General features: G+C 40.7%; 1 protein-coding gene across 4 annotated transcripts in view; it reads right to left on the bottom strand.

Moving 5' to 3' along the window:
- The window catches only part of RAB6A (RAB6A, member RAS oncogene family), a 77,289-nt gene extending 56,648 nt beyond the window's left edge, over positions 1-20,641 (bottom strand). Inside the window, exon 1 of one of the 4 annotated variants that reach the window (XM_036119508.2) lies at positions 19,970-20,641. In XM_036119508.2, the coding sequence (XP_035975401.1) occupies positions 19,970-20,039 (70 nt within the window). In that variant the 5' untranslated portion in view covers positions 20,040-20,641. Of the gene's footprint in view, positions 1-5,283; positions 5,377-19,969 lie in introns of those variants that run through there. The other 3 variants (XM_036119507.2, XM_078058531.1, XM_078058530.1) reach the window with 3 other exon arrangements.
- Positions 20,642-26,531: the final 5,890 nt, after the last annotated feature.

The following is a 26,531-nucleotide window of genomic DNA, read 5'->3' on the forward strand; positions in this document are numbered from 1 at the left end:
GCATGTGCATACTCTCTCAAAAAAAGAAAGAAGAATCCCAGAAATAAAGGCTTCTGTGGGCAACTGTATCCATGAATGTTAAGAATGTACCAAGAAGGTTCTCATCTTTTAGCAGTCATATGAAAATATTTACAAGGACAGGATATATAGGATTTACTTCAACCCACTTTGGTGTGGGGGTGGGGGGGATAAGTGCTATAGATGAACAAATCATGAGTTGATAATTATTGAAGCTGAGTAATAGTCTATGGGTTCTTGATGCTATTTTCTGTGCTTCTTTATATGTTTAAAATTTTCCATAATAGGGGCGACTGGTTGGCTCAGTCGGTAGAGCATGCAAGTCTTGACCGCAGGGTCATGAGTTCATGCTCATGTTGGGCTGTTTACTGTAAAACAAAATAAAATAAATAAATAAAATTTCCCAAAATAAGAAGTTAAGTAATATTTTAAGAACCCAGACACGTATTTGATTAAATCACAAATCCACTTTGCAAATGTTATTTATACCTACTGCTTACTTCTGAATTCTTCCTGACTCTCCAAAACCCTCCTGAAACTTTTTATTTTGTTACCTTTTTTTTAAGATTTTATTTTTAACTAATCTCTATATGCAACATGGAGCTTAAACTTACAACCCCGAGATCAAGAGTCACATGCTCCACCTACTGAGCCAGCCAGGTGCCCTGAAACTACTTTTTAAAAATACCAGTTAGCTCTTGATAAATCCAATGGCCTTTTCCAAGTCATCATTTTCCTCAATGTAAGCCACTGACTTGACTCCAGCTTCATACCAGATACTTGGCATATCAAACTTTTCTCTTCCTAAGTTAGGTTTGTTTGTTTTTTTTTATTTTTTTATTTTTATTTTTTTTAAATTTATTTATTTAACAGAGAGAGAGATAGCGAGAGAGGGAACACAAGCAGGGGGAGCGGGAGAGGGAGAAGCAGGCTTCCCGCGGAGCAGGGAGCCTGATGCGGGCCTCGATCCCAGGACACTGGGATCATGACCTGAGCCGAAGGCAGACGCTTAACAACTGAGCCACCCAGGCGCCCTGTTTGTTTTTTTTTAAAGATTTTATTTATTTATTTGACAGAGAGAGACACAGCGAGAGAGGGAACACAAGCAGGGGGAGTGGGAGAGGAAGAAGCAGGCTTTCCGCCGAGCAGGGAGCCCGATGCGGGGCTCGATCCCAGGACCCTGGGATCATGACCTGAGCCGAAGGTAGACGCTTAACGACTGAGCCACCCAGGCGCCCCATAAGTTAGGTTTTTTGTTTTGTTTCATTTTTTCTTTTAATTATCTTCTTTTGGGGCACCTGGGTGGTGCAGTTGGTTAAGCATCCTACTCTTGGTTTCGGCTCAGGTCGTGATCTCAGGGTCATGAGACTGAGCCCCACAATGGGCTCCGTGCTCAGCACAGAGTATATTAATACCCTCTATCCCTCTCTGCCCCTCCTCCCACCTCTCTCTCTCAAATAAATAAATCTTTAGTCATCTTCTTTTATGAGTATTTATGACTGTCAGCAACCTTAAGGTTTTTTTGAAGCTAAGTAGAGAAAAAAATCATAAATGATTTACTTATTCAAATATATTTAGTGAGCTTCTGCTACATGTCAAACATTGCAATGTGCTTAGAATATAGTAAGGAACAAGAAATTCATGATTACTACCCTTGTAGAACTTACAGAACAAACATAAAACAAATTTTAACGGTCCTGAATGTAAGGAATGGAAACCTATTCTGAGGAAGTCAGCAAAGACTTCTTTGAAGAGTGACTTGAAATGAAAACCTAAAGGATACAGTGGAGTTAACCAGGCAAAGGGGAAAAGGGAGTCTGTAACAAGATAGAGATCAGTGAAGAGTTACAACAACTAAAAAAAAGGCCAGTAAGACTGAAACCGAGAGAGCTGGTGGGAGATATGTTCAAGGTAAGAATGGACAGATGGAGAGGAGCCATATTATGCAATGTGGGCCATGTAAATCATTTAGAAAGATTTTAGATTTTTTGAAACCAAATAAAGGAAACCTTACTTAAAATGGAGTCAGGAGGCCAGAAGGGGGAGCTCTTAAACCATACCATTCATTGCAGGCCTCTGCAGACCCAACAGGAAGAGACTTACATTGCATTCCCAACAAGCAGCAGCCTACTTTACTACCCCAGCAGGATGATGGAAGATTTTTTTGCCTGCCTGGCAACAGCAATAGCCCAGCCAATAAGGGATAGTCAACTCAGCCAATGAAAAGCCACTACACTTTCAACTCACAATTTACTCCAACAGACTTTTTGTTTATAGCAGCCCTGCCAAACTCCTTCCTTACCTCTATAAAAGAATGCTCCCCTCCCCTTTGCTCTCCAGACTTGCCAATGGTTTACCATGACTAGCTTGTCCTGAATTGCAATTCCTCTACTATTTCCAAATAAACCCGTTTTGCTGATAAAATAACTGGCTGTTTTATTTTCAAAGTCAACATTACTTGGTGACAGAAGTAGGATTCAGAGAAGCCCCCAACAACTCCAAGGCTGGTGAGCAAACAAGTGCTGGTACCCACAGAACCCAATGAGTTCACTGCTTTCTCAATGACCATAAAGTCTGAGGGTCTCTCCTGGATCCGAGCTCTGCTCTCCTTCCATTTAAGCTCTCTGGCTTAAAAGCCTTTAAGCTTTTTCCTTTTTGTTTTTATGAAGAGATTACCCTAGTGAGTACTCTTTTCTATTTCTGTTCCATTTCTGTTTGCTGAAGCTTCATGGTAAGACACTCATCCTGTTCAAAAGGGGGAAAACACGTGATTCCAGTGTTTTAAACAGCTGTTGGGAAATAGCGTTCCTAGTTAAGATAGCCAAAGACAAGATAGATTCCACCTGGTCCTTGGACCAGCATCTTGTGCCTTTCTGAAAAAATGGGTAAATTTTTGGATAATTTGGAATCGTAATGGCTATTTGGGGGAAGCTCTGACTTAGATAAATCCATATTAAGGAGCACTCTTAAAAAAGCAGATCCCAAATCTCTCAAAGACAATGGAATGCATTCTTTGATATGCAGAAGCGTATCAAAAACAGCTCTGAAAGGATCCTTACAGCATGCAAATAAAAATGTTTCATTAAAAAAAAATACTTTGGCCACCTGAGCAGATTAACTTAGATTAGTCCATCCGCCAGAAACACAATTTAGATCCAACTGTTCTTTTTAGTTTTGTACCTGAAAGAAGGGTAAGATTTTTTTTTAAAGATTTTATTTATTTATTTGAGAGAGGGGGGGGGGGGGCGCCTGGGTGGCTCAGTCCTTAAGCGTCTGCCTTCGGCTCAGGTCATGATCCCAGGGTGCTGGGATCGAGCCCCGCATCGGGCTCCCTGCTTGGCGGGAAGTCTCCTTCTCCTCTCCCACTCCCCATGCTTGTGTTCCCTCTCTCACTATCTCTCTCTGTCAGGTAAATAAATAAAGTCTTTAAAAAAAAAGAGAGAGAGACAGAGAGACAACTGAGCAAGGGGAGGAAGAAGGACAAGCAGATTCAGTGCTGACTGCTGAGTGCAGAGCTCTATGCAGGGCATGATCCCAGGACCCGGAGATCATGATCCCAGCAGAAACCAAGAGTTGGACTCTCAACCAAATGTGCCACCCAGGCACCTCAAGGCTAAGACCTTTTTTTTATTTTTTATTTTTTTTTATTTTTTATTTTTTTTTTAAGATTTTTTTTTATTTATTTGCGAGAGAGACAATGAGAGACAGAGAGCATGAGAGGGAGGAGGGTCAGAGGGAGAAGCAGACTCTCTGCTGAGCAGGGAGCCTGATATGGGACTCGATCCCGGGACTCCAGGATCATGACCTGAGCCGAAGGCAGTCGCTTAACCAACTGAGCCACCCAGGCGCCCTAAGACCTTTTTTTTAAAAGATTTTATTTATTTATTTGACAGAGAGAGACACAGCGAGAGAGGGAACACAAGCAGGGGGAGTGGGAGAGGGAGAAGCAGGCTTTCCGTGGAGCAGGGAACCCGATGCGAGGCTCGATCCCAGGATCCCGGGATCATGACCTGAGCCAAAGGCAGATGCTTAACGACTGAGCCACCCAGGGGCCCCAAGGCTAAGACCTTTTTTAAAACAAAAGCTGTAAGATCTCTGTATCTGTATGTTTATGTATATCTATATATACAAATGATACTTTTCTACCTCTGGATGGTATTGCCAAAATTAATTTGTAAAGAGCTCTATTTTAATTGGCTTAAAGAAAAACAAGTGCTTATAAAAATTAAGTAAACTAACCCAAAAGTTTTCCAAGTTCACATGATCTGGGATAATCTTTGATAAGTAAAATCTAGTTTAAGTTTATTGGGAGTTTTTTGTTGTTTTTATTTTGTTTTTTTGACAAGTTTGTTGGTTTAATTAAGACAGACATGTCTCAGAGTTATCAACATTGAATATAATACAAACATGCAACTTTTATTCCACCTGGGTTTATTAGTCAAATAAGTTCATGTTATCTCTGTTGTGAAATTTGATGGCTGACTTTGACTAATGTCTCATGAAGTTTCTGTAACCCAAACCTAATTGGTTATGAAATTATTCAGGTAGATGAATGAAAATGGGTAAGAGTTTTTATGTAAAACAATTGTTATATGGTATGTATGCTTTGGAAAAAAAAGCAGCTTTCCTAAACCTTTCCTGATAACTCGAAACTTTATAGAGTTTTGCCAAGTTAAATTAAATGATGTAATTTCATTACATTACTGGGGTCATTTTCTAAATACGATAAAATACTACAACATTAATTACTAAACACAGATTATCCATTTTGGCTTCTTATTACAGAGAAACTAAAGCTATTTGGGTCTACTACTAAACATGTTTTATGCCATGCTGAGAGGGCACATTTCTAGAAATTTCAAAATATATTTATAAACTTGCCAGATCGCTTACATCTTAGTTTTCACTGAGAATTAAGAATTCTAAGAATTAAGAATTCCAATTAATATATGTAAAGCTACTAAAAAACAATAAAGACGAAAGAAAACAACTGTATATGAAAAGTATGAAGGGAAATAGGATGCCTGTTTGCAGTAAAAGAAGGTATGAGGAATGGAAATGCATTGTGTTGAGGGAAACAAAAGTGATTTTGTCCTAAAGTAAAGCTGGTTATTTTGGAAAGGCAAAGAATAAGGGACAAACTAAAATGGACACAGGAAGTTATAGAAGGTTTATGGGAAAGAAATCCTGGGAAAGGAATCATATGTGTAATTAAGCTAAGATCAAAATGCATTTGTTTAAAAATAAATTTTAAAATTAGGGTACCTGAGTAGCTCAGTCAGTTAATCATCCAACTCTTGATCTCAGCCCAGGTCTTGATTTCAGGGTCGAGTTCAAGCCCCATGTTAGGCTCCATTAAAAAAAAAAAAAAAAAAGTAGTATCAAAAGTATATTGGTACAAAATTGGAATGGCTTTTTTTGTTAAAAAAAAAAAGGCGGCCAAAATTTTCTTAGACTATCAGTCTGTTCTTAATAAACTGTAAACAAAGTTTCTTTACTGTTAGGAAACAGAGATTCTGTGTTTTGTCTTTATCACATCTTTGATTACTTAGAAAAACCAAGTCTTCGCTATTCAAAAAGAACTAAAGCTTTTGCAGCTATATAACCTTCTATATTTGTCCTTTAAATATTTTTTCACTCTAGCCAAGTAGATAGTTTCATAATTTTCTCTGATCCTCTTTAGCCAAGTGTCCATATCTTTCAATATTCTTGACAAACTTCCCAAAATTTAAATTCTAAGTGAAGTTTTTTTGACCTTGAACTAACTTTATTTCCAGAGGGTCCTTGGAATATCTCAAAAGATTTGTTCTCTCTCCTTATACAGAGAGATGTTACACTAATTAGGCTTATTTAGTATGTTAAATTACTTGAGAAACATTGTCAAATAAGAATACTGAACCTTCATGGATTGGAAGAAAAAATATTGTTAAAATGTCTATGCTACCTAGAACAATCTACACATTCAAAAACAATCCCTACCAAAATACCATCAACTTTTCTCACACAGCTGTAACAAATAATCCTAAGATTTGTATGGAACCAGGAAAGACCCCTAATAGCCAAAGGAATGTTGAAAAAGACAACCAAAATTGGTAGCATTACAATTCCAAGTTCTATTACAAAGCTGTAATCATCAAGACAGTATGGTACTGACACAAAAACAGACACACAGATCAATGGAACAGAATAGAGAGCCCAGAAATGGACCCTCATCTCTATGGTCAACTAATCTTCAACAAAGCAGGAAAGAATATCCAATGGGAAAAAAGTCTCTTCGGGAAGTCTGGGTGGCTCAGTTGGTTAAGCGTCTGCCTCTGGCTCGGGGTCATGATCCCAGGTCCTGGGATCGAGTCCCTTGTCAGGCTCCCTGCTCAGTGGGGAGTCTGCTTCTACCTCTCCCTCTGCCTGCTGCTCCCCTTGCTATGCTCTCTTGCTTGCGCTCACTCACTCTTTCTCTCTCTCTCTCTCTGGCAAATAAATAAATAAATACTCTTAAAAAAAAAAAAAAGTCTCTTCAACAAATGGTGTTGGGAAAATTGGACAGCCACATGCAGAAGAATGAAACTGGACCATTTCCTTACACCACACACAAAAATAGACTCAAAATGGATGAAAGACCTCAATGTGAGACTGGGAGGGATGGGGTGGCTGGGTGAGAGACACTGGGGAGGGTATGTGCTATGGTGAGCGCTGTGAATTGTGCAAGACTGCTAAATCACAGACCTGTAGCTCTGAAACAAATAATACATTATATATTAAAAAAAAAAAAGAAGAAGAAGAAGATAGCAGGAGGGGAAGAATGAAGGTAGGGAAATCGGAGGGGGAGACGAACCATGAGAGACGATGGACTCTGAAAAACAAACTGATGGTTCTAGAGGGGAGGGGAGTGGGGGGATGGGTTAGCCTGGTGATGGGTATTAAAGAGGGCACGTTCTGCAAGGAGCACTGGGTGTTATACGCAAACAATGAATCATGGAACACTACATCAAAAACTAATGATGTAATGTATGGTGATTAACATAACATAATAAAAAAAATCAGGGGAAAAAAAAAGAATCCTAGAGGAGAACACAGGCAGCGACCTCTGTGACCTTGGCCGCAGCCACTTCTTGCTAGACATGTCTCCAAAGGCAAGGGAAACAAAGGCAAAAATGAACTATTGGGACTTCATCAAGATAAAAACTTTTGCACAGCAAAGGAAACAGTCGACAAAACCAAAAAAGACAACCGACAGAATGGGAGAAGATATTTGGAAATGTCTTATCAGATAAAGGGATAGTATCCAAAAGTTTATAAAGAACTTAACAAACTCAACACCCAAAGAACAAATAATCCAGTCAAGAAACAGGCAGAAGACATGAACAAACATTTCTGCAAAGAAGACCTCCAAATGGACAACAGACACATGAAAAAATGCTCAAAATCACACGGCATCAGGGAAATACAAATCAAAACCTCAATGAGATACCACTTCACACTGGTCAGAATGGCTAAAACTAACAAGTCAGGAAATGACAGATGTTGGTGAGGATGTGGAGAAAAGGGAACCCTCTTGCACAGCTGGTGGGAATGCAAGCTGGTGCAGCCACTCTGGAAAACAGTATGGAGGGTCCTCAAAAAGTTAAAAATAGAGCTACCCTACGACCCAGCAATTGCACTACTAGGTATTTAGCCCAAAGATACAAATGTAGTCATCTGAAGGGGCACCCGCACCCCAATGTTTATAGCAGCAATGTCCACAATAACCAAACTATGGAAAGAGCCTAGATGTCCATCGACAGATGAATAAAGATGTGGTGTATACATATACGATGGAAAATTATTCAACCATCCAAAAAAATGAAATCTTGCCATTTGCAACAACATGGATGGAACTAGAGGGTATTATGCTAAGCAAAGTAAGTCAATCAGAGAAAGACAATCATCATGATTTTACTCATGTGGGATTTAAGAAACAAAACAGAGGATCATAGGGGAAGGGAAGGAAAAAATAAAACAAGATGAAATCAGAGAGGGAAACAAACCATAAGAGACTCAATCATAGGAAACAAACTGAAGGTTGCTGGAGGGGAGACGGGTGGGGGGATGGGGTAATTGGGTGATGGACATTAAGGAGGGAATGTGATGTGATGAGCACTGGGTGTTATATACAACTGATGAATGACTGAACTCTACCTTTGAAACCAATAATACACTATATGTTAATTGAATTTAAATAAAATAAAATAAAAATAAAAAATAAAAAGCAAAAAAAATACTGAGCCTACTTTAGGCTGTATTTATATAGGCATATATTAACATGTTTCAAAAATAATATGAAATTCTTAAAATTCTGATATGTTCTAGTATGTTATCAGTCATCATTTTAAAACGTACATCACGGGGACACCTGAGTGGCTCAGTCGGTTAAGCGTCTGCCTGCGTCTCCTTCGGCTCAGGTCATGATCCTGGAGTCCTGGGATCGAGTTCCACATCAGGCTTCTTGCTCAGCAGGGAGCCTGCTTGTCCCTCTGTTGGCAGCTACCCCTGCTTGTGCTCTCACTCTCTCTCTCTGACAAATAAATATATAAAATCTTTTTAAAAAATAAAATAGGGATGCCTGGGTGGCTCAGTCATTAAGTGCCTGCCTTCGGCTCAGGTCATGATCCCAGGGTCCAACAACTGAGTCCCGCATTGGGCTCCCTGCTCAGCGGGGAGCCTGCTTCTCCCTCTGCCTGCTGCTCCCCCTATTTGTGCTCTCTGACAAATAAATAAATAAAATCTTTAAAAATAAATAAAATGTACATCACAAAAAATAGCCAAAGTTACTTGTTAATTGCATCATTTTTTTTTTTTTTTGGTATGTGTATTTGAACTCTTACCAGATCTTTGTGGCCATTTTAAAGTCTTTCATCATTTACAATTATTGTTTTACTCTGATGGTTTACAAAAAATGTTCATCCTCAAAGAGACTCATGAAAAAGGAATTTAGTAAGTACTCTAGAATATAGGTTCTTGAAAACTTTAAGATCATAACACTGCACTGAGAATTTCTAAAACTCTAATGGAACACTGACTGCTTTAATGTTTTGTTTCCAGATTTAAAGGACCCCTTTTATCCCCTCCTCTTGTTTAAGTAATCTAATAACTTAGAGCAATCTCATAGTAAAGTCTATCTTTGCAACAAGGACTGAAACATTTATCTATTTTCCCCTACTTGATCCCTTCAGAATTCTGAAACTCTTACTAAATATTCTTGATTTTCATGACAATGTATGTATTTCCGTAAGTTCAATGAGAATCTGTTCTCCTTGTAACAGTATGCCCTATGCACCTAGCCCCTACTTCCTTTGATCCACAGCTGATAAAAGGGAATATACTTCAGTTTTGCAAAAACATAATCAAATCCATAGAGAACAATCATACTTTGGTAGGACAATCTTTCCACAGTGCAGTCCTGGATGATGAAAGCATCAGATGTCAGAATCTGCAGCCTGGAGATTTCATCTATTGGAAAAGACATCTCCATAAAGAGTTTCTTCAAGGCCCTTATCAGATACTGTTAACCAACCCTTGTACCACCTTGTGCACCAAACTCCAAGGACAGATTCTTGGATTCATGTATCACATTTAAAGAACGCACCAAAGCCTGACTGGACCTGCACATCAACTGGTGTCCTGAAAGACTTCCAGGAGTTGAAGCACATGACAGAGGAAGGAGACCGCTTTTCCAAGATGAGTGAACCAGGCCTATACACTTTTTTCCTGCTGCTGCTTCTTACCTTATTTCTTGCTCCTTTTTTGGAAAGACTATGGTCTTACCCATATTCCTCAATCTACTGCAAGAGGGGGAAACCTTTCTGACTGCTGGATCCATCACCAGAAACTCCAATCTGTTCATGATGTCAGAGATTCCTTGGTCTTATCTGTAGGCAATTTCCCCAATGTGTTCCCCTGCACTCAAGAGTAATACAAATGGGCTAACTCCTTTTTGCAAGACTTTTAGAAAAGACCCCTTTAGTATGGGATGGTAGCTCACAGAATGTCATCCCAATTCTTCCGATCCCAACCAATGGGGCACGTGGGTGGCTCAGTCGGTTGGGCGTCTGCCTTCAGCTTGGGTCAGGATCCCAGGGTCCTGGGATCAAGGCCCACATCAGGCTCCCTGCTCAGCGGGGAGTCTGCTTCTCCCTCTCCCTCACGCCCTGCCTACTTGTGCTCTCTCTCTCTCTGTCAAATAAATAAATAAAATCTTTAAAAAAAAAAAAGAAAGAAAAGGTCAATCAAGATATTCCAGCTAATGCATGTATGAACAACCATACTGTAGCTGGAATCCTCTGCGCTTCAACTGGTTTCATTTTTGTCTACAGTAGATGGCATTTCCCATGGGCATACAAATGTTTATCTAGATAGCTGGCCAACTGGAGGTCAGTGCTTATTGGGACTTTTAACTGTCCCTGTCAATGTCCATAATAAATCATAAACCTGACATTGACTGACCCCATTAAACCTCCACAGCTGCCTTAAAAAGTAACTTGCAGGAGGACTATATGACTCCAGGTTTGCCTACACAAGTAGAGCTTTCTCCTCGGGATGGAGTAAGAGCCAAGGAATGCATCATCAGAAATCTCTCCCTAACTTTAGGAGAGTCACAGCCAAAGCAATAGCAGCCCAACAATGATCCCCTGAATCACTGGCTAAAGTAGTTTTGGATAATGACATAGTCCCTGATTACCTACTTGCTGAACAAGGAGGCATTTGTGCAATAGCAAATACCACCTGCACATGGCTAAATGCCTCTGGAGAGGTAGAAATTCAATTACACAAGATCAGGAAACAAGCCCATTGGTTACAACAAATTTCACCTAATGACTCCTGGTCTTTTGACCTATTTAGCTGGTTACCTTCAGGTTTGGGCTCTTGGTTTTCAGAGAAAGATCTTAATGTAAAGGGGAAAAAAATACAGAAACGTCATTTAAAATGGAGTCAGGAGGCCAGAAGGGGGTGCTCTCATGCCATACCATTCACTATAGCCCTTTGCAGACCCACCCTGCAGAGACTTACCCTGCATTCCCAATAGGGAGAAGCCAGAAGGATGAAGGAAAATTTCTTCCTTGCCTAGCAACAGCCCAGCCAGTAAAAGACTGTCACAACTCAGCCAACAAAAAGTCACTATGCTTTCAAACTCCCAGCTTACTCCAATGGGCTTTTTGTTTATAAAAGCCCCTCCCAATTTCCCTTCCTCTATAAAAGAGCATTTCTCTCATTTGTTCTCCAGACTTGCCTATGGTTCATGATGGCTTGCCTATCCCGATCTGCTATTCTGAATAAACCCATTTTGCTGGTGAAATAACTGGCTGTTTTATTTTCAAGGTTGACTTTATTCTAAAAGTGACCAAATAAACCTATAAAAGTAGGTTTGAGTTTTTTGAAAATTAAAATTTTTACTGTGATAAACTATATATGTCATAAAATTGGCCATTTATAAGTGTACAATTCAGTGGAAATAAGTACATACACAATGTTTTTAAGGAAGTTACTCTGATTTACATTTTTATAAAGTTTATTCTGATAATGTAAAGGATGGACTGGAGGAGAGGTTCAAGAACAGAGGTTAGAAGGAACAGAGCAATGTAAAAGATTTAAACCTAATTTACTGCTAGACTGTAAGCAAGAAGAGAATAGAGATAATATCTGATTTATTAACAACTATGTCGCCCAGGACCTAGCTCCATACCTGGCACACAATGAGCATCTGTTAAATGGAAAGTGATCTTTAAGTTTCTATAATTCTGAGAATGGAAGACGTGCATTCCCCATAGCATGTAACACCTTAACGATGATCAAAAACACTTTTTTGTAACATAGCATAACAAAGCATAACAATAAAGAGTAAAAATGAATGCTAGGAATAAGATTAGACACAGGAGGGTAGAAGCAGGACTATAAAATTAACCCATGCAGAAGAGTTTGGACTTCATCTCAAAGACAAGTCTATTAGGGTGTCTGGACATGGTTTTATGCAATCTCACAATGGCAGGATAGGTTAACAGTACTGCTTATTGTAAGTTAATTTAAAGAAAGAAAATTTTAGAAAGAATCGTGCAATATTTGTCCTTTAGTGACTGGCTTATTTCACTCAGCATAATGTCATCAAGATTCACCCATGTTGTAGCATGTATCAGAATTTCCTTCCTTTTTAAGGCTGAATAATATTTCATTGTATATATATAAAACATTTTGTTTATCCATTCATCCATCAACTGGGTTGCTTCCATCTTTTCACTAATGTGAATGCTACTACGAACATGGTTACAAATGAGTTGGTTTTAATTTTATAAAATGTATTTTTAAAAAAGAAACGAGGGGGGCGCCTGGGTGGCTCAGTCAGTTGAGCGTCTGCCTTTGGCTCAGGTCATGATCCCAGGGTCCTGGGACTGAGCCTTGCATCGTGCTTCCTGCTCTGCAGGAAGCCTGCTTCTCCCTCTCCTGCTCCCCCTGCTTGTGTTCCCTCTCTGGCTGTCTCTCTCTCTGTCAAATAAATAAATCTTTAAATAAATAAATAAAATCTTTAAAAAATAAAAAAAATTTAAAAAGAAAAGAAAAAATAACAGAAACAGAAAACCCTAAGTAATTCTAAACATCTAAAAGTATTAGTTCTCAGAAAACCTTAATCATCCAAGTTAGAAGGTAGAAACTAAATGGAAAAGTGGTAATTGACCTAATAGGTTCTATAAAAACCAATTTTAAACTGACAATAGAGAAAGCTGAGAAAAAATCTGATTTGTGCCAGAGAACCCCCTTAATGGCTCAGGAACTGCTGGCACCAAGTATATCTAGAAATAAGGATAAAGGTGGTGATAAAAACAAAAGTCTGTTTAAAAGGTAGACTGACACCCTCTCACATTCCCTCCACTGTTCCACACAACGCAACAGGTCCCTCTCCCACCTCACCAGATTAGAGGATTATACTATGAAAAAGGAAAAGAGGGAGGAGCCTGGGTGGCTTAGTCATTAAGCATCCAACTCTTGATTTCAGCTCAGGTCATGATCTCACGGTCATGGGATCAAGCCCCATATTGTCTCCACGTTCTTTGAGATGAAGTCCAAACTCTTCTGCATGGGTTAATTTTATTTAAAAAACAAAAAAACTGAATGGGAAAGCTGTTTTCATATGTACTAATAATATGAAAAGATCCCTAGGATATATTAAGCAAAAAAAGGTGTGGAGTGTAAGTCTGATATATCTTATGTAAGAGAGAATAAGAAATTATATTCATATTTGCTTGTGTTTGCATAAAGAAATCCCAGAATATACACAAAAAACCAATATATATAATTACTAACGGAGGAGGGAGTGGAGTGGGGAATGGAGTCACAGAAACAGGAGTGGTAGTTAAGTTTTCTAAGCGCATCTTTTTATGTTTGTATTACCTATTAAAAATAAAGTTAGAGGGCATCTGGGTGGCTCAGTTGGTTAACGGTCTGCCTTCGGCTCAGGTCATGATCTCAGCATCCTGAGATGGAGCCCCGTGAGTTCCCTGCTCAGTGGGGAGTCTGCTTGTCCCTCTCCCTCTGCCTCCACACCCCAACTCCTGGGCACGTGAGCACACTCTCTCTCTCAAACAAATAAATAAAATCTTAAGAAAATAATAATAATAAAGTTAGGGGTGCCTGGGTGGCTCAGTTGTTTTGAGCATCCAACTCTTGATTTTAGCTGAGGTCATGATCTCAGGATCATGGGATCAAGCCCTGCGACAGGCTCCCCACTCAGCCAGGAGTTGGCTTCTCTCACTCTCCCCATGCCCCTCCCTGTGTGTGCTTGTGTGCTCACTCTTCTCTCTCTCTCAAGTAAATAAATAAATCTTCTAATAAATAAAATTAGAGGGGGAAAAAGTGATCCAGTTTTAAAGACCTAAGAGAAATGGATTAGATAACTTCTCAAAGTCTCCTCCAACTCTGGAATGCTCTCATTCAAGAATTTCAGCTAAAAATCGATTAGTCATTTATAATGATTTATAATGTGTCTTCCCTGGAACTCCATGCTCTGGTCACTTTTTTATACCTTTTAACTCTATTTTTCCCAAGTAACTACATTTATCACATATATTGTTTTAGGTATTATATATTTCTTTCCCTATAAAATGTAAATTTCTTAAGCTAATGCTCTACCAAATCACTTGACAGCATAGCAGTTTTACACAAACATTTGTTAAACTAGGGACGCCTGGGTGGCTCAGTTAATTAGGCATCTGCCTTCAGCTCAGGTCATGACCCCAGGGTCCTGGGATCTAGTCTGGAGTCAGGCTCCTTGCTCAGTGGGGAGCCTCCTTCTCCCTCTGCCTGCTGCTCCCCCTGCTTGTGCACTCTCTCTCTCTGTCTGACAAATAAAATCTAAGGGGAAAAAAAAGAATAAATATTTTATTTAAAAAAAATTTGTTAGGGGCGCCTGGGTGCCTCAGTCGTTAAGTGCCTGCCTTTGGCTCAGGTCATGATCCCAGGGTCCTGGGATTGAGCCCCACCTCGGGCTCCCTGCTTCACGGGAAGCCTGCTTCTCCCTCTCCCACTCCCCCTGCTGTGTTCCTTCTCTCGCTGTCTCTCTCTGTCAAATAAATAAATAAAATCTTTTAAAATAAATAAAAATAAAAATAAAAAAATTTGTTAAACTAAAATAGTTACCAAGAACTTCCCATGTGCCAGGCACTCTTCTAAATGCTTCACATTTATTAACTAATTTAATCTCCACAATAACTCTATATGATAGTTCCTATTACCTTATTTTATAAATAAGGAAATTGAAGCATAGAGAGCTCAAATAATTTGTCCAAAGTCAATGGCCAGTGCTAAAACATAAAACCCAGACTATGTGCTCTTAATCACTAGCTCTACTGTTTAGTTTTAAGGCTCCAAAACCAGGTATGGAAAACATTCTTCTTGATTGCCCTAACTTGCAACATGACGCTCCATGGTACAAATGGCTTAATATCACCTAACAACAGTTCTTAAAGTGTGGTCCATGGACTGCCAGGATTCCCAGGACCCTTCAGTGGGGTGTCAAACCATTTTCATAATATTAAGATGTTATTTGGCGGGGCACCTGGGTGGCTCAGTCGTTAAATGTCTGCCTTCGGCTCGGGTCATGATCCCGGGGTCCCGGGATCGAGCCCCATGTCGGGCTCCCTGCTCAGCGGAAGGCCTGCTTCTCCCTCTCCCACTACCCCTGCTTGTGTTCCTGCTCTCACTATCTCTCTGTCAAATAAATAAATAAAATCTTAAAAAAAAAAAAAAGTTATTTGGCTTTTTTTCACTCTCATTCTCTCATGAGTATACAGTAGTGTTTCTAGAGTCTATATGATATGGGATATTACAATTGATTGAATGTAGAAGGATCTATGAGAATCCTGATGTCTTCTAGTAAGTGAAAGACATTAAAGAGATCTGCAGGGGCGCCTGGGTGCTCAGTCAGTTAAGCATCTGCCTCCAGCTCAGGTCATGGTCCCGGGGTCCGGGGACTCTGCTCAGTGGGAGCCTGCTTCTCCCTCTCCCTGCCGTTCCCCCTGCTTGTATCCTCTCTCTCTGTCAAATAAATAAATAAAATCTTAAAACAAAACAAAACTTAAAAAAAAAAAGATTGTAAATATGTAAAGCAATGCCACTCTCACTAAATTTTTGTTTGGAAAGTCGTTCTTTCATGTAATGGATTTAATACTATTATTTTTAAATGAATTAAAAAATTTTAAATGTTCACTTTCAATACAGTAAATATTGATATAAACCATATAAACAGAGCTCTTTAGGGGCCTCAACAATTTGTAAAAGCATAACAGGTGACGGGATCTTGGGAAGAAAAAGTTTAAGATCGCTCATCTAGCCAATCTAAACTGTTCAGTACTCCTGGTCTCCGATGGTAAGACACATTTTCCCTACCTACCATGTTTTAATTCAAAAAAACTGATGTAAAAAGGGTACCATAAAGTGAAAAACAGTACTAGGCCAGGTATGTGCTTCTACCTGAGATTACATTTCCTAATTTGTAAACCTATTTTGTAACATTTGTTTGTAGTAATATCTTCTACTATAAACCATGAATGGCATTCCTAAAAGTTCCTCTGCATTTCAAGACAGTAGCCAGAGGTTGCAACAAAAGAGATTTCTCAAGGAAACTTCAGATTTAAACTATATACTTCAGGGGCATCTGGGTGGCTCAGTCTTTAAGCGTCTGCCTTTGGCTCAGGTCATAATCCCAGGGTCCTGGGATGAGCCCCGCATCACGTAGGGCTCCCTGCTCCGCGGGAAACCTGCTTCTCCCTCTCCCACTCCCCCTGCTTGTGTTCCCTCTCGCTGTCTCTCTCTCTCTCTCTTTCAAATAAATAAAATCTTAAAAAAAAAAACTGTATACTTCAACACGCCTTTATTAAACCAGGTATACTACTGAAATATAAAGAAACCCTAAGAATTTGTAAAAAGATTACCAAGACTGATGTCATTAACGCAGTCTAAAGCTTCATATACTGAAACAACTCATCTTTGTTACAGAGACAGAACCTTAATTTTTGATAAGGTAAATAGAAGTCTACTAAACTCCCAATCAGTTCCTTGAACATGTCTTTAATGTCATTTGACATATTTTTAGCTGCTATAGTAATAAAAAATAATTTAACAATATCTTTAAACAAAACTAATTTTGCTCAACTCAAAAAAATAAGTACAAAATCCTGGTTCTATTTTTTTAAGCAAAATGGAAAGAGCTATAAATTATTGGGTTCCCTGCCCCCTCTAGTATCTAGAGTATCCCTGCATACAATCAAATAATGTAAATATAAAATGTTATTGTTAAACTATTAAGAACATAAGGGTAAAAACATAGATTTCACCACAGCAAAGACTGATAAAGACTACCAGCTTTGGTTCCTAGTAGATTCAACCACCACTCATTTACAAAAATATTTCTGAGTACCTACTATGAGCCTGGTATGCTAGGCACTGGGGATACAATGAACAAAAAAATAAGTTATAATCTTCATGGGACTTGCATTCTGCTGTAAGACAAACACAAGCACACACACGTAAGAATTATAAATGTGGTAAATGCTTTGCCACAGATTAGTTTTTGAAAGCTGAATTGTGGAATTCTAAAACCTAAAAATAAATAATTCATGAAGAGTTACATCAAGATGATATGGGTTCTACAGATCTTTACTAATGCATAAGAAAACTACAGACACTGCCCATGAAAACAAAGATCAATCTTTCATTGTCAAAGCTAGCAGATGGCATTACTTGGCAATATAGTAGCCTTAAAAGATAATTGACCTTACAGTTCCACAGAGTTAAAAAGCATGTAAACACAATCCTTAAAAAAACCTCTAAGAGGAGCCTAAAGAGGCACAACTAAATGTAATGTGGTATCCTGAATTGAATGCTAAAACAAAAAAAAACAAAAAAAAAGATAAAAACTAAGGAAATGTCAATAAACTATGGACTTTAGTTAATAATAACATCAATATTGGCTCACTCATTATAACAAATGTAACATACTAATGTTAAGATGTTAAGAATACTGAGGAATGCTGGGGGAACTGGGTGGGGCTGTGTGGGAACCCTCTGCACGATCTTCTCAATTTTCTGTAAACCTAAAACCATTCTAAAAAATAAAGTCCATTAAAAAAAAATCTAACCCATAACTTCGGGGTGGGGGTGGGGGCGGGGGGGAGACGGGGGGTGTTGTCAAGACTTAAAATAAAAAATGAGAAGCCACCAAACTCTGCAATGTGAATTAAAACATAAATACTCAAAGAATTCAAAAGAAACCTGCAGATATTGAAGTTATCACTACTCATACTAAAATCTTCCTAGGACAGGGGCACCTGGGTGGCTCAGTCGTTAAGCGTCTGCCTTTGGCTCAGTCATGATCCCAGGGTCCTGGGATGAGCCCCACATCCGGCTCCCAGCTCTGCGGGAAGCCTGCTTCTCCCTCTCCCTCTCCCACTCCCCCTGCTTGTGTTCCCTCTCTCGCTGTGTCTCTCTCTATCAAATAAATAAATAAAATCTTTAAAAAAATAATAATAATAAAATAAAATCTTCCTAGGACAGAGATTAATGGATTTGTCATGCAAACTAAATAGCTCTGCATTACAACATAAGGCCAGCAATAACATCCCTAGAGTGTACAATAAGCACTTTAGATCCTATTTATCAATAATGACCAATACACTATATTTTATGCACGGCATTGTCCTGAAATTGCCATAAAATAGCTAGACTGGGATCACCCTCATAGGTCTTACCAAGTTACGTCAAGAAACAAGCTTATACTTGCTTCAGGAAAATTCATAAGCAAAGAGGAGACTATATTTTTCCTTGGTAGGGAGGGAGGCGGTAAATATATATTGAAAAGAGAAAAATGATTTCTCAGCTCCACTGGAAGCAATTTTGCAACTAATGTTAACCTATTTTAATGCCATATATATTAGTATAAACAGTTCAAGGCAGTAGTAAAAGCTCTGAATTTATAAGTTATCTGCTTTCCAATCAAAAGAAATTGTCTTCTCTACAGCCTAACCTAAGGTACCTAGCAGTTAACTCAGTGTCTGATGACTTGGGAAGAACTAACCTCTCGATGTCTGAATTTTAAAGAGGGTCATGAAAAGTGTGAGAAAAACAAAGGAGGACGATAATCTCTACATTGTCCAGTGCCAACTTTCATAATTCAGCATAAAACTGGAATCATCACAAGAAATAATTTTAGAGAAAACCATCACAAAACTAGGATCTTGTATATAATACAAAGTAAGCAATAAGCAACATCAGAAGCCTGACCAGGTAAGATCATTCCACTCATCACATACTATGGAATATTAAGCAAAAAGGGTCATTTAGCCGAAACGGTATTACATACTGAAATCTAATTTAAGATAACTAGATGATCAATCTATTCTACTCTACTCCATTACTCTCTAGCCCCAAAGGAAATCCTACAAAACAAAGATGTTCGTTATTCTCAGGCCTTCTCTCACAGGAATCCTAAATATACAATTGGAAAACACTAAGAAAAGGAATAATTAACATTTCTTCGGTAATTCCTGTTTGCACCACCATAAAGAAAATTAGACACTGCTTCATGTTCAAAGGAGAAAAAGGAGAGGTGAGATGTGAAAAATTCCAAGTAAAACGATCATGACATAGCATCTGGCAGAGATCGGGAAAGCATCAACAGTGCCAAAAGAATTGTCAGGGATCAAAGTCATGAGAAGAAAATGAGGTTTTTCCGATAAGCCACAGCCTAACCCAAGAAGCAAAAATCGCCACTGCCGCCGCCACCCCTTACTCCCCAACCACTCCATCCTCAAGTCGCCTCCAATAGACATATACCCTCCATAACCCAAACTAATTCCCCACCCAAGTGAAAACAATCCAAGAATTTCTACGACCCCCCCACTTCCCACCTCCCACAAGATCCGCACTTCCCAAGGCCAAGCCTCCAGGGAAAACAACGCCCTAATCCCCCCACCCTCCTTGTCCAAGGTTGAAGACGGTCGGTTCCCCGGAGTGGGGCTTCCCGGGGTGGGCCTTCTTAGAGCTGACGAACTGGGATAAAAGCCAAGAATAGGGTGGGGCTCCAGAAAGGGGGCTACGGTTGGTGAGACGACGGGACCGGAGGAAGAAAGGGATGGACAGCAGGCTGGGGCTGGGCGGAGTGAGGACTGGGGGGTGCAGATCGACGGGCGAGGCCCGGGCTGTGGGAAAAGGAGACGTCGGAACCAGGGACGGAAGGATCAAAATCTGACCGACGGATCAAGACGAAAAGGAGCTGGTGGCTAAGAGGGGTCGGCAAACACCAGGCAGGGCTGTGGGCTAGCACGGAGCGCGAACGCGAGGCGGGTAGACAGCCTTCGCGGACAGAAGGCCCGCACTGGGGGCGGTGCGGGGAAGCCGAGGCCAGCTGCCAGGAGTGGGGGAGCCGCGCACTCACCGCTCTGCTCCCCCAGGAACACCAGCTTGAATTTCCTCAGCGGATTCCCGAAGTCTCCGCCCGCGGACATGATGGAGCCGGAGGAGCTGCCGCCGCCTCAGCCCAGACACCTCTCGGACCGACGCTGCTCCAACCGGTTGACGAAAAAGGCGAGAGGAAGGACCGGTGCCAAGCTCTCTCGGACCCTTTAGGGCCCGGCGGCGGAGCAAGGCTGCAGGGCAGGACTCCTCCCTACAGACAGGCAGCGGTCGCCGCCGCCTCCCCGCAGAGTCGCCTAGCACCGAGCGAGGCCCGCGGCTGGGAAAGGAAGGATGGCGGTGTCGGAAGCAGCCAGGGGTGTGCTCGAGGTTCCCGAGGCTAGCGCCGATCCCCTCTCAGCACCCGGCACCGAGACTGGGGTGAGAGAAGCGGAAGGTGGCGGGACTGGAGCCGCAGACGCGTCTGGGACCTCTCACGCGCAGCGCCTCAGCTCTCACAGCTGCCGCCGCCGCAGCCCAACCTGCTGAGTGCGCGAGCCTCTGGCGCGGCGCGCGGCGAGCCCGGGCGCGAGCGTGCCCCCCGCCGGCCGCCGGCGTGCGTGCGTGCGTGCGCGTGCGCGCCACAAGCCGGCGCCTTCCTGGTTTAGCTTGCTTTCCCGGCTCCTCCGGCGCAACAGAGACCAGGGCAGGTTAGGTTGCCACGCGAGTCTGGAGAAGCAAGGAGGAGGTGGGGCGGAACCCTGGGAAGGGCTGTGGGTGGAATAAGGAGCACTTACGTCACTTACGTGAGAACCAATCGGAGGAAGCCAAGGGCGGGCGGGGATGGCAGTGAGGTGGCAACCCGAGAGCGCGCGCGCCACTTGCGCGGCGGAAAGCGTCGCACTGTGACTGCCATGCCAAGTGTGGCACGTCGCAGCCGGAGGGGAGGGGAGGAGAAGGGAAAGGAGGGGGGGAGGAGGCGGGGCTGGCACGTAGGTTGAATTGACCCCAGCACTGTGAGGGTGTGGTCCGATAGCCTTAAGGTGTGTACTCTGTTCCTTTTTTCCAAAGCCCTCAGCCCTTTCTCGGTCTCCTTAAATGCGCCGTTCACCCGTGCACTAACCCACCTACTCCATCTTTTTTCTTATCATAATTCCTCACACGATATCTTACTAGGTACATTGTCCACTGTTGCTCCCAGGAGTTTCATAACTACCAGAAGCAGAGCCTCTACATTTTTGCAGATGAGGAAATCTAAGCTCAGAGGAAGGAAATGACTTAGAAAATCCACAAAGCCATAAAGTGGAACCTAGGTTTTGTCTTTTCCCGCATTGAACCTCGGCAACCTCTTTATTGGATAAGCCCATCCACTTCCCTGATCTGATCTGGCTAGGTCTGTTATCAGCCTTTGTTACTCTGATGTAGACAATTGTAGGTGACGCCCACCTTCCACTGTGCAAGAAAAGGATTTAGACATCGTGTAAACCAAACCCTTCATTTCACAGATGGTGAAGCTGAGGTCCAAGTAGCTATGCAAAAACGTCACACAACAAAGTAGAGGTAGAGCCTGACCTTGAGCCCAAATGTGGGGGGAGAGGATATTTTAAAGATCACCTTTTCCTCCTAGAGCGGGGCTTCTGAATCTCTTATCGGTGGACCTCCCTTAAATTAGACATCTGAAGCATGTGCATTTTTCTGTGAAGAGAATCCATAACTTTCATCAGATTTTTCAACCCAGTTTATGACCCAAAAAATGAAGGTTAATGTCACAGCCAAGAGGAACCGAAGGAGACATGGCAACTAAGTGTAATGTAGATATAAACGTGACAACTCGGTGTAGGTTTTAAGCTGAATGGGATCCTAGAAGAGAAAAAAGACTTTAGGAAAAAAAAAAAACCTGAATGAATATGGACTTTAGTAATTACAGTGTATCGATATTGGTTCATTAAGTGTAACAAATGTATCATACTAACATTAGTAATAAAGGTAACTGGGGAAGGAGAGGTTATATGAGGACTCCATTTTTCTGTAAATTTAAAATTTACAGAAAATTTAAAATCTAAAACTTTTAAAAAATAAACTATATTAATAAAAGATAAATAAAAGATTAAGAATCACCAAATTAGAGAATTCGGCACCCACACCTCACCATACTATGGGACAGCATCCAAAAAAGTAAGTCTGTCCTTGATGAGGACACTTCAAAAAACTAGTATCAATAAAAAGTGGTGGGTGACAACCTGGCTGTCTCAGTCGGTAGAGCATGTGACTCTTGATCTCGGGGTTGTGAGTTAAAGCCCCATGTTAGGAGTAGAGATTACTTAAAAAAAAAAAAACTGTCAAAAATACTTCTGGGGCGCCTGGGTGGCTCAATTGGTTAAACATCTGACTCTTGATTTCAGCTCCGTTCATGATCTTAGGGTTGTGAGATCAGTCAGCTTCAGGCTCTGCACTGGGCATGGGACCTGCTTGGGATTCTTTCTCCCTCTCCTTCTGCCCTTCCCCCCTGCTCATGAGCCCGAGCTCCCGCTCTCTCTCTCTCAAAAAAAAAAAAACACCTCCCAAGTTAATGATAAAATAAATCCTTACATTTGTGTATAGTGTCTTACCATTCACACAACACATTTATATACATTTGCTTATTATTTGGGAGTTATTATTTACTTAGCTATAGAAATGGCAGGATCAAGCAAGTACCTTCTCAAACCCAGGGATGAACTGTGGAACTAGAATTAAGGAGAAGAATAAATTAAAGGGAGCTTTCTCATGAAAGCTTAAAATACTATCTATTCTGGCCTATCAAGACAATAGCTATATCCCCAAACCTCCTTCTCTATCAAAATTTACTCACTTCTGGTTCCTCTCAACCAAGTGGCAAAAGGATTTTGGAACATGTATCTAAAATGAACAAAAAGAAAAAAATAAACAAGAAATGAAATAAAATGGTAAAAACCTGAGTCATGACATGGACATTTGTGTGTATGTGTGGGGTTTTTTTAACATTTTATTTTATTTATTTATTTGACAGAACGAGAAAGAGCACAAGGAGGGGGAGCAGCAGAGGGAGAAGCAGGCTCCCTGCTGAGCAAGGAGCCCCATGTGGGACTCAATCCCAGGACCCTGGGATCATGACCCGAGCCAAAGGCAGTCACTTAACCAACTGAGCCACCCAGCTGCCTCTTAATATCTGATTTTAAAAGTAGGTTGTCAGGTCTGATTAGGCCCTCCCCACCAGTAACTCAAAACCCTGCCACACACAAAGAGCAGCCCATACCAAGAGAATATTTAAAAAGAAAACCTCTTGTAAACATAAGTGAGTGGCCATTTTTTCTTTCTGATGTATACCAGGTTTTCATTATATTCCCTAAAATAGCTTTTAAAGTAACATCCGAGGATTGGAGCTATAATTACTTTGTACTTCCTCCAGAACTTTATGAATCAATTCCTCCCTGTTGCTTTGGTCTCTGTAGTCACTTAGACAGGTGATGCTTTTCCTATCATTTTGAAGAGAAGTGTGGTATAATCCACCTCTTACCTTAGATATTTTAATGTTTTAAGCTAACATTTTTCATTGACACAGATAACAGCCTCACTCTCCTCTGAAGCTGCACTCACATTTGCCCAGTATTCTGTATAAGTCATATGTTTTGCCTTCAGAGATCTAATGGTCTAAAAATTGTATATTAAGTGCTCTAGGGTTCATCAAATGGAGAAATTACCTAGGGGAAGGAGGAGTTAAAGAGGCCTTTTTCAAGAGCACTTTCACTAACACTTTCACTTCCATGGTTTCCTATACACTATTCTCTTTACCTTGAACACTTTCCCCTCCCTTTCTCTCTCCAATTCCTACTCATTCCTAGGTATCATCTTTAAAAAGTCTTCAAGTAGACTTCTCTGTCTGCTTCTATCCCCACCAACAGTGTCAATACCCCTGCCTGTCCTCTGCTTGTACCTTATTCTTCCTCATCACTTAATTGTTATTGTTAATTGTCAGTGTTCCCCACCTGACTGTAAGCTCCATGAGGTCAGAGCTCATGTTTTGTATCTCCAACAATTGCAGAGTGCTCGACATAGTAAGCATGCAACAGATACTTGCTGAACAAATGAAATAAATGGGAGGCATTATTTTTTAGCTTTCATCAAACGATGAATGAGATATGGGCATGTGAAGATGGAAGGGTAAGAGCATTTTGGAGAAAGAGAACATCACTTAAAATCACATTATGTAAATTGATACTACATTTTTTAAAAAAGATTTTATTTATTTATTTCACAGAGAGAGACACAGCGAGAGAGGGAACACAAGCAGGGGGAGTGGGAGAGGGAGAAGCAGGCTTTCCGCAGAGCAGGGAGCCCGATGCGGGGCTCGATCCCAGGACCCTGGGATCATGACCTGAACAGAAGGCAGATGCTTAGGGCGCCTGGGTGGCTCAGTTGGTTAAGCGACTGCCTTCGGCTCAGGTCATGATCCTGGAGTCCCTGGATCGAGTCCCGCATCGGGCTCCCTGCTCGGCAGGGAGTCTGCTTCTCCCTCTGACCCTCCCCCCTCTCATGTGCTCTCTCTCATTCTCTCTCTCAAATAAATGAATAAAATCTTAAAAAAAAAAAAAAAAAAAAAAAGAAGGCAGATGCTTAATGACTGAGCCACCCAGGTACCCCTGATACTACATTTCTAAACACCACTTATGAAAAAGATGCTCAGAACAGACTGTGACTAAAAATTGAGAGATGACAGCTTTGGCAACTCCAAATCAAAAGTATCTAGAACAGTTTTCTTTAACCAATTTAAAAGGGATTGTTAATTTGAAGCCCATGAGAGTTTCCAGGAAGCTACCCCACAGAAATTGTAATATAGTTGTAGCTTGTTGTTCTACCCAGAGAGACACAAGGTTCTTTAGGGAGGACTGAGATTTCATCTTATTCCTTGTGTCAGACACTCTTGGTTGCCTATCTAACAATACACACACAACACACACACACCTCCACAATATATATTGGAAATGACAGATAATTTTCTAGCTTCCCTTCAGCTAAGCTAAAGACACCTAACTTGATTTGAGCCAGAAGGAAATGTGCCAGAGACTTCTGAGATAAAGTTTCTTCCCTGATGAAAAGAGATAGATGAGGGAAAACTGCCATTCTTCCACCATTAGATGTGGTTATATAAGGGCATGATATCTAGAGCTAAGGCATCTTATGAATACTGACATATAATCCTTAAGAAAAAACCAACCCGTTGATGATGGCTAAGCTAAAATACACCATTGAGCCACTGTACCAAACCTGGAAATGGTCTTCCTCTGATTTCTTTTTAACAAAATAATAAATACCTTTGTACTTAATAATGTCTTCATATGTCTCTGTCATTGTTACTTGCAGCTGAAAGCATCTGACATTCTCATCTTTAGATCTCTTAAAACATCTCACACAATTCCCTGAACGTTAGTTACTCAATACTGTCTGTGTGTATACATAATATAGTAATAGTTATCAAACTGGAACTGCCTTTTTCTGTTTACTACTCCCTAAAAAGGATTTATTACTCTTAGAGAGGCAGGAAATCAATAGAAGGAGAAAACTGCCCAGGTAAAAGGATTGGAATCATATTGCTCATATTTGAAGCAAATAATAGCTCTGGCAGGAATTCAAGTTCCATCAAATGTGAAGCCCTTCTAACCCACTCTGCAGGTTATTATAATCATCACTGCTAAAAATAATAGTGGGTCAATATAGAAAGCATAAAAATGATAAATGCTCAATAATTCAAGGTGACCAATTAAATGAACACAATTAACACAAGGTATGTTTATGCAAGTCTCATTTTTAAAAGACAACGAGAAAAAGAAAGAAAGAGGAGGAGGGAGGCATCATGTCAAAACCAGTTTTCCAAATACCCTGACCTACAAAGATGTGCCATGGGAGAAGTATAAAGGTTATTCAATCAAGGTGGAGGAGAAGATGGTAAAACCTCAATGGAATTGTCCTTCCTGTGATTATAGCCAATTCATAAGCCAAGTCAGAAGATATTTTTTGCTACCGATTAATCTACAGAATCTATTTTTGATGATTCCATTTTGTTCCGTTCATATGAATCATGGTCCTCGTTATGAATAATGCGATTTCTCAGAGCCTTAGATGTGGGGTGCTACTTCCAGGCTTTGAAATTGCAGTGGGGGAAGAGGTTGCTTCTTTCTATGCCAGTGCAGAATGTGTAATACCTGAAACATTGCTGGAGCTCTCCTCTCCCTGGTACTGTCTCCCCCACGAGTAATAAAGTCTCCTCCAAGATGTACAGAAGAATGAATCATTCTACTTGCCGCTAAGAGAGAATCACTCTCAGAGTAGAAGAGAACGACTGCTTCTCCTGCTGTTTATGTAAAGAGCAGAGCATCTTAGGACAGAAAAGTGGGACCAATACTGTTTGCACTGAAAGGCCAACAGACTGCACAGCCAAATTGTAACTTGCCTAAGATGCCAGGAAAAACCATCTTTTCATGAGAATTTCTTCAGATTTTTGAATAGTACAAAGTGATCAGGACTTTATTTCATATAAAAATCAAAAGATAACAAAGTCATTACAGTAGTGTGTAGCTGAAACTATCCAG

Source organism: Halichoerus grypus, chromosome 11, assembly GCF_964656455.1.
Source record: "Halichoerus grypus chromosome 11, mHalGry1.hap1.1, whole genome shotgun sequence".
Lineage (NCBI taxonomy): Eukaryota > Metazoa > Chordata > Mammalia > Carnivora > Phocidae > Halichoerus > Halichoerus grypus.